Source organism: Hyposmocoma kahamanoa, unplaced genomic scaffold (assembly GCF_003589595.1).
Source record: "Hyposmocoma kahamanoa isolate Upper Pololo Valley unplaced genomic scaffold, ASM358959v1 93, whole genome shotgun sequence".
NCBI classification, from domain to species: domain Eukaryota; kingdom Metazoa; phylum Arthropoda; class Insecta; order Lepidoptera; family Cosmopterigidae; genus Hyposmocoma; species Hyposmocoma kahamanoa.
In genome coordinates, this window is record NW_020654810.1 from 11,928,598 (window position 1) to 11,942,913 (window position 14,316).

The 14,316-nt window shown below is 33.6% G+C and overlaps 1 protein-coding gene across 1 annotated transcript; it reads right to left on the bottom strand.

The window, feature by feature from the left end:
• Positions 1–338: 338 nt before the first annotated feature.
• Positions 339–14,000, bottom strand: LOC113237028 (telomere-associated protein RIF1). Its single transcript, XM_026473270.1, has 12 exons — positions 13,879–14,000; positions 13,307–13,547; positions 11,181–11,417; positions 9,188–9,438; positions 8,218–9,010; positions 7,973–8,145; positions 7,238–7,487; positions 6,166–6,358; positions 5,236–5,459; positions 1,859–5,122; positions 936–1,784; positions 339–575 (listed from the first exon to the last, which is right to left on the bottom strand). Exons 2-12 carry the CDS (start codon positions 13,544–13,546, stop codon positions 339–341), a joined length of 6,711 nt encoding a protein of 2,236 aa, XP_026329055.1. The 5' UTR covers position 13,547; positions 13,879–14,000.
• Between the last annotated feature and the right edge of the window lie 316 nt (positions 14,001–14,316).

Sequence of the window (14,316 nt, forward strand, 5' to 3'; positions counted from 1 at the left end):
ATAATGTAAATATTTGACTTGTTTTATTTTATAGCAAATAAATTAGTTTTGATAAAACTAAAACGTGTTTTTTTTTTCATTTCAAATACTGAAAACCTCACATTAACAAATTGTAACTAAAAGAAACAATATTGTTCTTAGCACTTTTAAAAAGAAACTACACAAATATTTATGTATCCTTCAATAATCTTTTGTACTATCCTACAAATATGATAAGTTTTAATCATACCAAGTAACTAAACAAATGAAAAATATCAATTCAGTAAATATGAATCAGTTCAAAAGCATTACAAAGTGTAAAATAATAGACACAATGCTTGTCTATACTATACTATTCGCTACATAGTGGACTTATCGTGTAATTTCTGTAACAGCTGACTACAGAATAATATCAAGTCATTTGAGTCAAACCTTTCGAACAATTGGTTCTGTACAAATGACAATAAAGTTGTGTTACATTCAGTAATTTTTTTCGTAAGTAAGTCCATCATAACATTCGTCGGCAAGTTCCCAGCGATTTGTCGGACAGACGACTGTTCCAATTGCTTTGCTAGTTCCTCCACGAAATCCGACCTCTGAAAAATAAGAGAATTAGAGAATTTAAAATTTGGGACTTACAATATAATATATGATTATTATGCAATATTAAAATTTAATAAGGTATAATTGTAACTTTTTCATAAAAAAAAACCGACTTCAAAAGTTCGGGGAATTACATCAATTTGCCAAGTTTTATTGAAATCTGTTCCCCTAGTTAGCCACTCTCGGAGGTGGAATATTTTTTTTTTTTCAAATTTAAATGGGATCAATACTGAGGTATCCTCTATCAAACAAAAAAAGAAAAAAATTATTGGGAACCTCCTTTCTTGAAGTCGTTTACAAAATATATCTCGTACGAAACATAGGACACCATTGTTGTACATTTAAAAAACTACCTCTGCCAAACACGAAGCGATGACATCTTTCGTAGATTTAAATCCCGATTCTATAGTCTGAATGCTTGTTTCTAATACTGGAGTTATGTCAGTTTGTGTATGAGTCAATCTGACTACGGGTACTGAAACCACGTCTGTTTGCGAAGCCATGTCGTAAGTAACTAACTGATTGGTCTGTACTTCAACGTTCACTGTCTGATTTTGTTCTGGGACCACCTGAACGTCAACTGCAAGAGCAATTGCCCTTTTGCTTGATTCTTCTTGCTCCATAGTATTCTTTTCAGATAATTGCTCTGTTTTCTTTGTCAATGTATCTGGTAGAACCTTCTTTATAAAGTAATCTGTAAGTACTTTCGTTACTACTTCAACTTTAGGCGCTTTAATACATAATCTATTCACTTCTAGTTCTGTCATCTTCGCCAAATCTGCAATAGTTTCAACTTTGCCTTCCAACTCTTTGATAAGCAAATCTTTCATAGCGGGTGAAGATAATTGTGCAGCAATTTCTACGATAGAATCTTTGCACTCAAAAAGGTCAGGACAAATTGGGTCTGTGTCATTCAGTTCGCTAGTTTTAATTACTTCCACCGCTGGTGTTTGCTCTATCGAACTCATTTCCGTATCGTCACTAATCATATTTGTATCTTCACTGAAACTTTCAATAGTTTTTGTCAGAACAGTGTCTAATTTAAAAACGTTATCAAGCCTTTTCGGCGATTTTAAGTGATTATGTGCGCGCAGTTGTTTCAGCGTTGATCTTTGTGGCGATCTTGTACCCAAAGGCTCAATGTATTTTTGAATAGAAACCGTGGTTGACACTGGAGGATCGTGAAAACTGACTCTTTTACGCTGAAAATTAAAAACAGATCACTTTACTGCAACACAAAATGCTCAGCTATAGTAAAAAGTTGACAAGTAATTACCTTACTTGCTGGTGAAACAGTAGTTTCGTCGGCGATGTCAACCAGCTTCCGTTTAAGAATGGGACCAGCTGGACTGCTACTAGCGGAAGGTATCATCCTTTTAAACTTCAAAAAATTATCGTTATCTTCCTGTTCGCCTTCACTGACTTGATTGTCGTTATCTACGTGGCAGTCGCTATCACCAACACTATTGTACAATATTCTCAAATTTCTTCTTACTGGTGTACTCATTGAACTGCTACTTTTCTTCGATTCTTCGGTTTCTACGAATTTATCAGCATTCATAATAGTTTTCAGTTTGTCAGGAGCACATAAGCCCAACATTTGTGCTGCTCTTCCACTCGGCCGCATTTGGATTTTGTTCTTTTTCAAAGATAATGAAGAGCTAGGGCTAGTGTTTGTAACAGGAACTTCGATTCTGGGCGGAGACTGATCTCGATTATCAAGTGAAACTTTTTCTTCCGTAAAGATCTCGGGAGAATCGGACTTCTCATTAAAAGGTTCACCATTACTTTGTACTGGAGAAGTTAATTTTATTACTACGTAATTGGCGTTCTTTTCCGGTGAAGGTGATTTTTCCTCTCTAACGGGGCTTAAGGTCTTAATGGGCGATATTTCAATTGTATCATTTAAGAAATCTTTCTTTTTTTGAGTTGCGTCTTTTAACGGTGAACACGCATTGTCGGGCTCAACGATATTTTTCAAAGGTGCCTCAGCTGCTTCAAAGATTGTGGGTGCGTCTCTTACAGTCATCACAGCTACTTTTTCTTTATCACGTTTTAACATTTCGTCTTCCATTTCTGTGTCAATTTCATTATTCTGTGTGGTATCTAGATTAATCGGTTCAGTATCAGCTTCGGCAATATCTTGGGTTTCTGGACCAACAGGAGGCAATTCTTCAGAGTATCCAATCACAATAGGCAGATCATCATTACTGATAATGACGTTACTAGATCCCTCTTTGTCGTCGAATGGTTGGGTAACCATATCTTCTGTTAATTCTAATTCAGTATTTTCTTCAAGCATAGTTTTATTTTTAGGTAATGAAATATCTTCAGTTTCATGTCGTGAGGTTATGGAATCATTGAGCGGCATTATATCATTACTGAAATCGTCAAGTCTTTTCCGAGTAGCACATGTTTGTCTGCACTCAATGTTAACCTTTGACTGATCCATTTTTACAGCAGGAATATTATTAATCGGAGATGAAACAATTATACTTTTAGGTTGAAGTGGTGTCATATCACTTAAAGATACAATTTGATTATTAGGATCATTAAGTAATCTTTGCGTTTCCGGACTATTTAATAAACTTTTCATTTCTTTTAATTTGTTTAACATAACAACAGGTACTTTCTTCGCATTATTCTTAGCAGACTTAACAGATATTGTAGTCATACTGGAATCTTGAGAACTTTCAATTACATCTTCTGAGGCTGGCACATCGTCCAAAGATCCAGATAACCTGTCTTGCGATTCAACAACTATCAAAGAAGTCGTTAAAGGTTCTGTAGTAGAAGTAGGAGATTTTATTTTCTCCTTTGTTTTCCTCTCAGTTTTTAAGACACTTTTAAAGCCGACTCTGTTTATTTTCTCAGCTAAACTTTTTCTTTTAATAATTTTTGCAGGGCTAGACATTTTATTTCTAGTAAAACGCTCTTCACGTGCCTGTAATAAAGGATGGCCTTCGACCATGTCAATCATTAATTGTTTTTCTATACGAGACCTTTTCTTTTTAACGGAAGATTGATCTACTTTTGCTTTTGTGGCAGATTTAGGAGTCACAATTTTCTGTCTATTATCAACTTTAACTTCATCTTGATCTTTAACTTGATCCTCTTGCGGAATGGTTGTGTCAATTTCTGGTATGCTACTGTCTAAATCTATTTTATCGTCACTCTTGTCAATTGTTTGTTCGATTTGTTTACTTTTTTCTGAAATTGATATTGTCTCAATAGCATTCAAAGGTGCATTTTCTGTAGTGTCAGATTCTAATAGCTTTTCAACTGAAATCCTTTCTTTCTCGTTTGATGTCGTAGGGAGTATAGGCCAGATTTCATTATCATTGGTATTTTCTATATGGTTTAATTGTCCTTCTTGTAATCTGGACGATTCTGGTGTACTAGATTGGGAGTCAGCTTCAGAACGTCGTCGTTTTTTTAAGGCAAATACCTTTGAATCTTCGAACTTCTTAGGTTTTTTGATAACCCGTGACGGTCTTGCGGAATGTATTTTTGATGAAGCAGAATTGACTAAACTAGCACTAACATTGGTTTTAGGATCGGGAGCTTCATTAATCTCGCTGATTGTTTTGTTTAGCTCGATATATGTTTCGTTTTCATTTCGTAACCCAGATTTCTCCATCAAAGTTCTTACATTTCTAAAAACTCTGTCTTTTAAGGCTAATCGAGGAGTTTTAGGTACTTTGACTGCTGGTGCTTGTTTTGGAGAGCCATCATTGCAAACTTCTTTTTTCTCAACTGTCTCTTTTGCTGTGTCTAACAATATAGTACCCATAATTTTAGGCACTACCTCAGAACTAGGCATGTTTTTAAGAATCGAAGAAACATCTTCACTCGCCGATTTGTCAGCAGATTTACTGCCAGTGGTTGACGAATCCTGAGAATCTACTTTCCATGCAGTAATTTTAAATTCATCTTGTGATTGAGAGAGATCTTGGTATAATGCTGGGATATCTTCTCTTTTCTTTTTTAACTTTTCTTTCTGGTTTTCTGTCAGTTTTTTGGGATTGAACTTCCAATTTGATTTTACAACAACATACTCTTCACCATTCTCCATTACTGTGTTTACTATATTAGGCTCTTTTCTTCTCAACTTTTTAGCATTAGTAGCAGGGGGAGCAGTAAAATTACACGTGTTACTCTCTTGCTGGATTTGTTTCAAATCATCTTTATAAGACACGTCTGAAACAGGATCGACATTTTTGATTGGTTTCAAGTAATCGTTTTCAGACACATTTGGAACAGGAACCTCTTGTTTTACTGGTTTTAAATCATTGTTTGTTTCCAAATCATTTGCATCAGGATAAACGGTTGTTAGGATTTTCATATATTCTGGTTCATTTTGTTCACATATGTTCAACAATGTTTTTAAATGGGTGCTTACAGTGTCCTTGACAGAAGGCACTTTGTGTAATTCTAGTAGTTGGTCAAATATAATGTCCTTCAGAGAAAAGTAAGCATTCACTTGTAATATTGTGTCAACTTTTCTAAGCAAACTTTCGAAGAGAGTCATGTTATGTGCCTAAAACAATAAACGTAAACTTCAATTATAAGTACGAAATCAGTTTCGGTAAGTAAATTGGTGATTTCTGTATCAAATATTTACACCAGATATAAATAATATGATTAACTTACGTTATATTTATGCAACTTCAACAATTTCATCAATGACCTTAACAAAACTTTCAAAGCCGTTACTCCGAACTTCGCAAGAACAACATCTTCAGTCTCAGTCACTTTGCTCACACAAAGATCAAGTACGTCAACAATAACTGGTATCATCTTTTCAACATACTGTAAATTATACTCATTGTCTATTATCTTAATCACTACATCTGCTGGTTTTTCGTATCCTAAATCTGGAAGAAAAGCATATAAATTAAGTAATTAGTATTCCAACAATACAAATTCTGAATTGAACCTTCACAATAAAAGTAACATCATATTACTAAAGACACATCAAATATATATCAAAGTAACAAGCTAAACCCAAGTTGCCACAAAGAAAGAAATCTGTACAAATAGAAAATGAGGGCTTATTCAGACTTAAAAATAACCCTCAAATCCAATTTGCTAATGATAACGATATTATCACATTAATAATAATAAAATAATTTGAATAATAATAAAATAATTTCAAAAATACTTACAACAACAAGGAACGCAAAAAGATCTTTAATAATAAATATAATAACACAAAAATGTGATAATTTCGCTTAAACAACATCAATAATGTCTCATCGGCCTTACAGTGATCAGTAGATCAGTCTGCTATCACCAAGATTACAATGAGCGGGTCTTGGGTGGAGTCCTTAGCTTAGCCTACTTGATAGAATCAGATGTCATGCCTTTTTATAATCATCTGTAGCTTTTATTCTGAGGTTTTATTTGCAACAAATCTTCTTTTTGTTGGAAACTGTATTCATTGACATAATAAAATAACGTAAACCTAGTGTATTCAGACACCAACGAAAATAACTGTTCAAATGCCAGTTAAATAATAAATTTTGTCACATAATATTTTACACAGTTGTCACATATTTATTTTTATTATATTTTACTCACCATTCGCATTTACCAAGTTTTGTTTCAACAAAGCCAAGGCTGCAATCAACTGAAAGTATATAGGCGCCTCCGTAGTGTCATGATGTACAGACAATATGTTGAGTAGCTCACCGTCAATGCAAGGTCCGTTTACTTTCATACGCATTAACTCGTATAATGTGTGCCATGTATACCACGCGAACTCTGCCCTTGCCTGAAAATTATGTACGAGCCTAGATAATTACTTGGAAGTTTCAAGTTTCTTTCTTTTTTAATAAATTTAACAAATTGTATAAATGAACGATGTTCCTTTAAATTAAAATATTATATTAGTTATAAGGAAATAGTATAATTGACCCTTTCGATCTGCATCATTGAATGTATACAACATTTTTTTTTTCACATGTTGTTTTGATTCCCAGATGAAGCAAGTATGTTTCTAAAAGTGTTTGAATGCAGTATTACTTCGTTTTAAAAATAAAATAGTGTATCTAGGAACCATAATGTGTAAATGTAGCCGTGAGATGCCCTGTATATAGTATATACTATAAATTATTGCATTGAATAACAAAATAATTAACAATAACTTTAAAACGCTTTACATAAAATCTTGACACATGTCAGGTTTTCACATTACCTGGCGGTTCGATTTTTCATAATTCATAGTAATGATTAAGATTGGCAATAGATTGATTGCATGTTTGCAGTTAATGCGTGAAGTTTTTTTTATAATATCAAGTGACGGGACGAACAAGCCGAGACCACGACTGCGTGAAGTTGATAACGACTTAACGCATTAACTGCAAATATGCAGTCAATCTGTTAGCAGCCTTAGTCTTGGAAAACATTAATCAATTTAATGGGAAACTGCCACAATGACTCTAGATGTTAGCTTCTAGATGGTGTTTACAAAATATCATTGAACTTAGGAATAAAATTTGTAAAGATTTGTATTCAAAGGACGATTAAGAAGCATTAAATAGTATGCTTTTGTTTAAATGTGATTATGTAAAAAGTTTGTAGGCATATGTTAGTTGCACATAGTATCGAAAACAATTAAAATACTAAATCAACGAGATAATATAATACTTACATTGTTAAACAATGACATGTTCCTCATAGGCCACAGTAATAAATTGCTCAAATTAAATCTTCTAGTGCTTCCATTGTCTAATTCACATATAGAATCTACCAATGCTGTCCAAAGCATGATAGTATTATCATTTGGTATCATATCTTTTACATTCCAGCCCAATATGCTAGGAGGACAGGGGCATTTAGATTCGATCACTATGAAGTTTGTTATTGGTTTGAATAGACCAACTATTTCTTTGAAAGTTTTCCTGAAATTAGAATATTAGAAATATCCATGTACTTGGTGCAACGGGCTGGTATCCGCAACTCGACGACAAGGCGAAATATCCATGTAATTTCAATTACTCTCTGCAATGTTTTTGTTACTTACTTTACATTTGTATTTTGGCATTAAATTATAACATGTCTCAAAATCTTACCCTTTTCTTGGTGATTCCAAGACTATATTACTACAAGGTTTCCCCAAAGCTAAATAATATCATATTCACACATTTTCATTTGACTGCGTTGTGGATAGTAGTTATTACAACAGGATGTATTTGTGTGAAACATGCAATGTGTTGTATAATAGTGCAGTCACATTTCTATACGACAAATGCACGAGATATAAACATAAGATGCACAAAACGTATTGTGGACTGAGAGAAAAACAGTTGAAACATACACATTTTTGATTTAGAGTTTTGGGAAATTACTATATGAAAATGACTGAACATTTATAATATAGTTATACCTTGTGTAATAATCATTCAAACATGGATGCAGTATTATTGAGAATATTTTATGTAGTGGACATGTGGTAGTATCTTTAGTTTGAAGAAGTTCCTTAATGTTATCTTCTTCAAATAATGATTGTATTAGGACACTTATTGTTATGTCAGCAAATCCATTATTGGTAGAATCCTCCTGAAACATTAAAAAGTCTACTTTGATGCTTATTCAACAGTAAGGTACGCAATGTATACAAAAAGCACCTACCTTTGATAACTGTTCAATAATATTCAGTAATTCATTAAACAAATCTTTCCTAATATTGTTAGGAGGCAGCTCACAGATAATAAGAAGAAAATTCTTCCACATACATGATACACATTGTTTCATAGCATGATCATTGACCTCACCAGCCATCTTGATTGCAGTAGACAAGGAATGCACCCAGTCATTCCAATAATCAATTAACAGCTTTAAGCTTATTATTCTCTTTGTAAGCCGAGGGACTTTAGCACATCCCTCGCAATTCACATGTCCAGTCATTTCAACAAACATTTGTACACATTGCTTCTTGACAACAGCACCAGGAAACCGAATCATTGAAAATAATGATGTTGCAACAATGTTTGCATCATGTTTGCCATAGCATAAGTGTAGGAATGGTAATACAATCAGATCAATGAATTTGTCCAGTCTGTCCTCAAAACTTTTTATTAAATGCCACCAAGTATTAAGTTTTGCTACAGCTGTGCATTCCGACTTTGCATTGTTGGATTTCAAAGGAATCATAAGAAGTCTTACTCTCTTCTTCACTTGATAGTCATTTTGTTCTTTTGAGAAACTGCTTATTAACACATTCCAGCATTTAAATGCTCTACATCTATCTTCGGTTCTCATTTTAAATGCACATTCCAACACTGGTAGTAGAGCATTGATTGGACTGCCACCTTCATGCTTTTGTCTTGTGATGTTGTCTTTTAGCAGTCTCACAAACATAATCCATAATCTGCACCAGCCTTCTTGTGATTTTTCTATCATTTTTTTTAGTACTGCTGGATATCTGAAAATTTTAAATAACCTTAAGTATATGAAGTAAATAATTAAAAATAATGCTCAAATTTTTTTTAAAAAGCAAATTATGATGATAAATAACTATCATCGTGATATTATGATGGTGTGATTATGCCACGGTTATTACACACTTAATTTTTATAAACATTTCTTGTTGTAAACTTACTTATTTGGAGTGTAAATACAGACAAACAATGAATGCCAAGCTGCATTGTTCTCATATTCAAAATCTACCAGCACCTCGGTCAGCATTTCAGCAGCCTCAATGTAAGCATTCACATGAGGTCCTTCCCTTATCGCTAATTCAACAGTCATCGGAATCATTTTAAAAAACCAAAGATCTATGTGATCTCCAACAAATTTTTTTTTTTCTTCTGGTAGCAATATTTTTAGCAATCTGATGAACAATAGCACTGCCTGTAATGTAAGTGGAAAATGGCCAATAAAAGTATATGTTTAAGGTATAAATAGTTCGTGTTCGGGTAATTTTTTTAGGTTCAAGTTACTGTTGTAACACTAAATTGTGAAATTGAGGATTCATTTTTAATATAAACTACTCCGTCATTTTGGTTTAGTGAGTCGGTAGTATGGTAAGAAGTGTAATTTTGTAATAATGGTAATTGTTTCATAAGATTAATTCGACACTCTGTGAAAATAAGTAGGTCTATATAATTTAAACTGCGATAAAGTGGTTCCAAAGTCGACAAAATTGGAGCAAATGCTCCTAATATTCTGAGTTATAATATGTGTTTTAAAAGTATTAGTATTTATAGTTTTATTTATACAATATTCAATAGAGCATTAAACAGACTGCGATTTCGGCGTCGTCTAAATTTTGTAAACTTTGTAAAGGCGTATTATTCATAATTATCTATTTTATTTACTAGTAAGAAACACGATAAGAAATTACAAACAATAAATATTATAAGTTTAGTAATTGAAAACGGAAGGGAGGTATGTAAATATATAGATATAATAAATTCCACGCGTGAGTGTAAATATAACATTATGTGTAAGTGAGTACGAGTGATTACGTTCGAAAGAATTTGAAAAGAAGTGCTTGGGTGTGTGAGTGAAAGGAGAAGTGTAATAAAGTGCGAATAATGTGTATAATGTGAGTAATGAAAGTGATGTACTTCAGGATTGTTATCTCAGAGGTAAAATAGTTCCAATGAAATAGCACTATCTATAGATTTCATTAACAGTAATTTAAAAAATAAGTACACTATGAAGATTAGTCAAATTTTGTGCATCAGCTGCGTAATCTGTGACTCATTATTTATGAGCACTACCAGAGAGTTCTCGTATTTTCTCACGTAGACTTTGCCAAAGGAGGTCCAGCAGAATTTATATTGTTGGGTTTTATAGAGCTCCCTAGCCAAAAAGTAAAGACGAGCACCATTCACTGTTAGTTGTTCAGAAACAAAAATCGGCGTCTCCTCCTCTGAGGTGAAGCCCAAAACCTTGACCCGTAGTTTTTCTTTATTTCTGATGTAGGATTTAGACGCTTTCAATACGTTAGTCTTAATTATAGTTGAGCCAGTCTCCACAATTATTATTATATATATGCTTATTACCGTCTCGCTTTCCCTGTACTCGGAAGATATCTTTGATTTCAGATATGTTAATTTCGTATTAAATTTTCTTAGACAGGTTTACAACCATTTTAACCAAGTCATTCTTATTCTCATGCGGTGTCCTCGGCACGTTCTTAATTTTCAGGCAGGTATTGCGGAAAATAATATTTATAATTGTAACTTTTTATTTAAAAAAACTACCTTCAAAGTTCGACAAATTACTTAATTTTTATTGGAATCGGTTACCAAAAAGTGGGACCAATACTGAGCTATGCTCTTTCCAAAAAAAAAGAATCAACAAAATCGGTTAATGAATGCTGTCAGAGTTATTGCATAACATACATGCAAAAAATAAAAATTCTGTCGAATTGAGAACCTCCACTAAACATTATTCCCAATACGATCCATTCAATATTTTTTTTAATCTTCAAATTGTGATTTCTCAATTACACAATCTTGAGTTAGGACAGTTTTTGGTTTCATGTGCGATATATTAATCTTATTTTACGTTACTAAATGACTTTAAAATTAAATGAATAATAATAAGAATGTGCAAGCATACGTTTAAAATATCTTACTTACCGTTTCCTTGTGCTGTCCATTAGGTATCATAAAAGCATAATTAAGGACAACACCTTTCACCAAGCCACAGCATGACATATATGCTTGAAGCAACACACTGTCTGGATAACAGGACAAAGTATTGAACAATAATTGTTTTACTGCTTCTACAATGTTTATGTCAGCCATGTCCTCAAGTACATTTAGTATTGCTACAGCTGATGGCAACAAATCTGGCTGTGGCATACATTCTCCCTTCTGAAAACGAATATCCAGGTAGTTATGGAATGAACATGGATAGCACACACTGTTGATGAACTGAGCTTGTTAAGATGTTTATAGTAAATTACATCTATTTCAAACAAAGCCTTAAACTCAATTACTTAATTTTATTTCAGGAAAATTCAATGTAATTTTTACCAATAATAGTAAGTTAAAATCTGCCATCCGCTAACTAAAATGTGGCTAAGTGACAAAATCAATTTTTGATATATCACAAACAACCATAACCAAGTTTTAGAAGACCTGCTGAAATTGTTTAATGATATTTCAGCTACGCGTCATTAGGGTAAGTTCCGATAAGTCGAACACCTTAATTAATTTTAACTGTTTTTAAAAGAGAATTTTGTGCTCGGTTTTTTGCTATTTTAAACGGTATTTTGACCATTTGTCACTTTGCGTTTTAATTAGTGAACGGCAGAAATTGTCTGTATTTACTAACAAGTGGACCTTAGATGAATAAATTAATTATTTATTTATTATTATTATTAGTACCTACAGTTACATTATAACCATATATCTTCAAATTCCACTGTGAACAACTATATAAATGGATAGATAGAAACTTATTTATTTTATTGCATCTCCTATTTTTAAAAATTATGGACCATACATAATACACCCCATTTAAAATTAAGGTAAGTAGAGACTGCAACACTCCACTTATTCTGTGCATTACCTATTACTACCTTCCTGACAGTCTAATGAAGACGATTGTTGTGCCCATTACAAAAAATAGAACAGGGAATGCCTCTGATTGGTTCAATATAGATGGCAACAGTAGCGGCTAAAGTGCTGGATCTGCCCATCTCACTTGGTCTGATGCGCTCTCAGACGTGTACAGATTGGAGTGTGGTGTGAGACAGGGTGGGGTTAGTTCACCAAGGTTGTTCACTCTGTACATGGATGGGCTGATCCCTGGGCTCAGTGGCACTGGTATCGGATGCTCAATAGGTAGTAATACAGTGAATAATATAACTTATTCAGACGATATGGTGCTGCTGTGCCCTAGTTAGCTAAGACTTTTAAAAATTCGTGAGGTATATGCAGAGACCCATGGCCTAAGGTATAACACAGATAAAAGTCAATTATTAGTATTTAAGGCAGGTAACAAAACCCTTTTGTCAATCCCCGTGGTACATATGTGTGGCGCTCCTCTCCAAAGGGTGGCACGTTTCAAATACCTTGGGCACACTAAAACCCTCCACGATGATGACGATATGGAGAGGGAACACAGGGCTTTGGCCACATGTTGTAACATGTTGACCCATAAGTTCGCTCGTTATAGTGTGGAAGTTAAAATTACTCTCTTCAAGGCGTTTTGCCAAACTTTTTATACAGTCAGCCTGTGGATAAGTTACACTAAGAAGACAGTCAACGCCCTGCATGTCCAATACAAGAATGATTTTAGGATGCTGTAGGGACTGCATCACTTTTGCAGTGCATCAGGTATGTTTGCAGAGGTGCATACTAATAATTTCAGTGTGATAATATGCGAAAGAACTGCCTCTCTGATGCAGCATGTGCATGACAGTTCCAGCAGTCTCATGCGGTTGGTCTGGGAGTATAAGATTTGGGATACATTTAAGCACTGGAACTGCACACATGGTTCCAGAGGCTTGGTGTGTATAACCTAATGTAATTTTATTTTTTTCTCTGACAATCTATTTACTAACATAGGCTATAAGTTTTCTCTAAATAACACGATAGGGCCAAAGTATGAAATAAATTCTTTGATTTGATTTTGATTTAATTAATATATCTCTATCTGGCCTTTCTTTAGGATGTCTTGAATTTGATTGTGGTAAGTTCACTTTGGTCACCCTTGACTAATATCATAGATAAGCAGTAATGAAGGTCAATCTCACCTTAACTTTCTCCACAATAGATGTCAATGCCGACAACGCACTGACTATTCTAGTCCCCTTCTTTTTAAGGTCCTTTTCAATAATCACCATGAGTCTGTCCATACCATTGACCTTTATGCTCCCTTTACCGTCAAAGACATCTTTAATATACTGATAGCCTTTACTCCTTGAGGAATAAGAGTCAAAGTTGATGTCCTCTAATTGATCGAGAATTGTTTCTAAATTTACCTCTGAGGCCATTCTGAAAGGAAGTCAAAATAAGTACAACAAAGACACGAACAACATTTAATGTAGTGACACACAGTATTGTTTGAAGCCTATTTTCACTGTATACAAGCACACGTAACATAATCATCGGTGATCAATATTTGATATTCACTATTACTACATACTACGTGAAAAAGTAGATAAAACAAGTAAGACACAAATAGAACCTGTTTTAAGCAAAAAGATAACGCCAAACCTACATTGAGTATCGGTACTTGTTTCACATTTATAGTAGAAAAGTGGAAAACATGTAAACAGTTCACGTTTTTACATTTAAACGGTTGTCATTATTATGATAGCTATACCTGAAGCCTGTTCTGTGCTTGATTTAACAGGAAATAATGAAGAAAACAACGTATTTATAAAACGATTCCACAAAACATTTTTGTTGGCGTTTGCCGTGTCCGTGTCGTGGAATTCTGGCGCGAAGCTTGACAGTGACAAATAATACATTGCCAGCTATAAATTTTTACTTCATACCGAGATAAGTTGCCAGTTACTTGGTTAAAATAATATTAATGATTTTAATTTAATTTTAAACTTTATTTTGCCAGTATATTATTCTAATATCATTTATTATCACCATACTAACTTATGCAATTATATTAATCAATAGGTGTAATCAAATCCTAGTGAGTTTGTTTGTAACTTATACATTGATTTATATAATACCTGCCTAACGATTGTAGACATGTAAATTAAGTTTTTTAAATAGAAGAACACTACATATGAGTAGGTATATA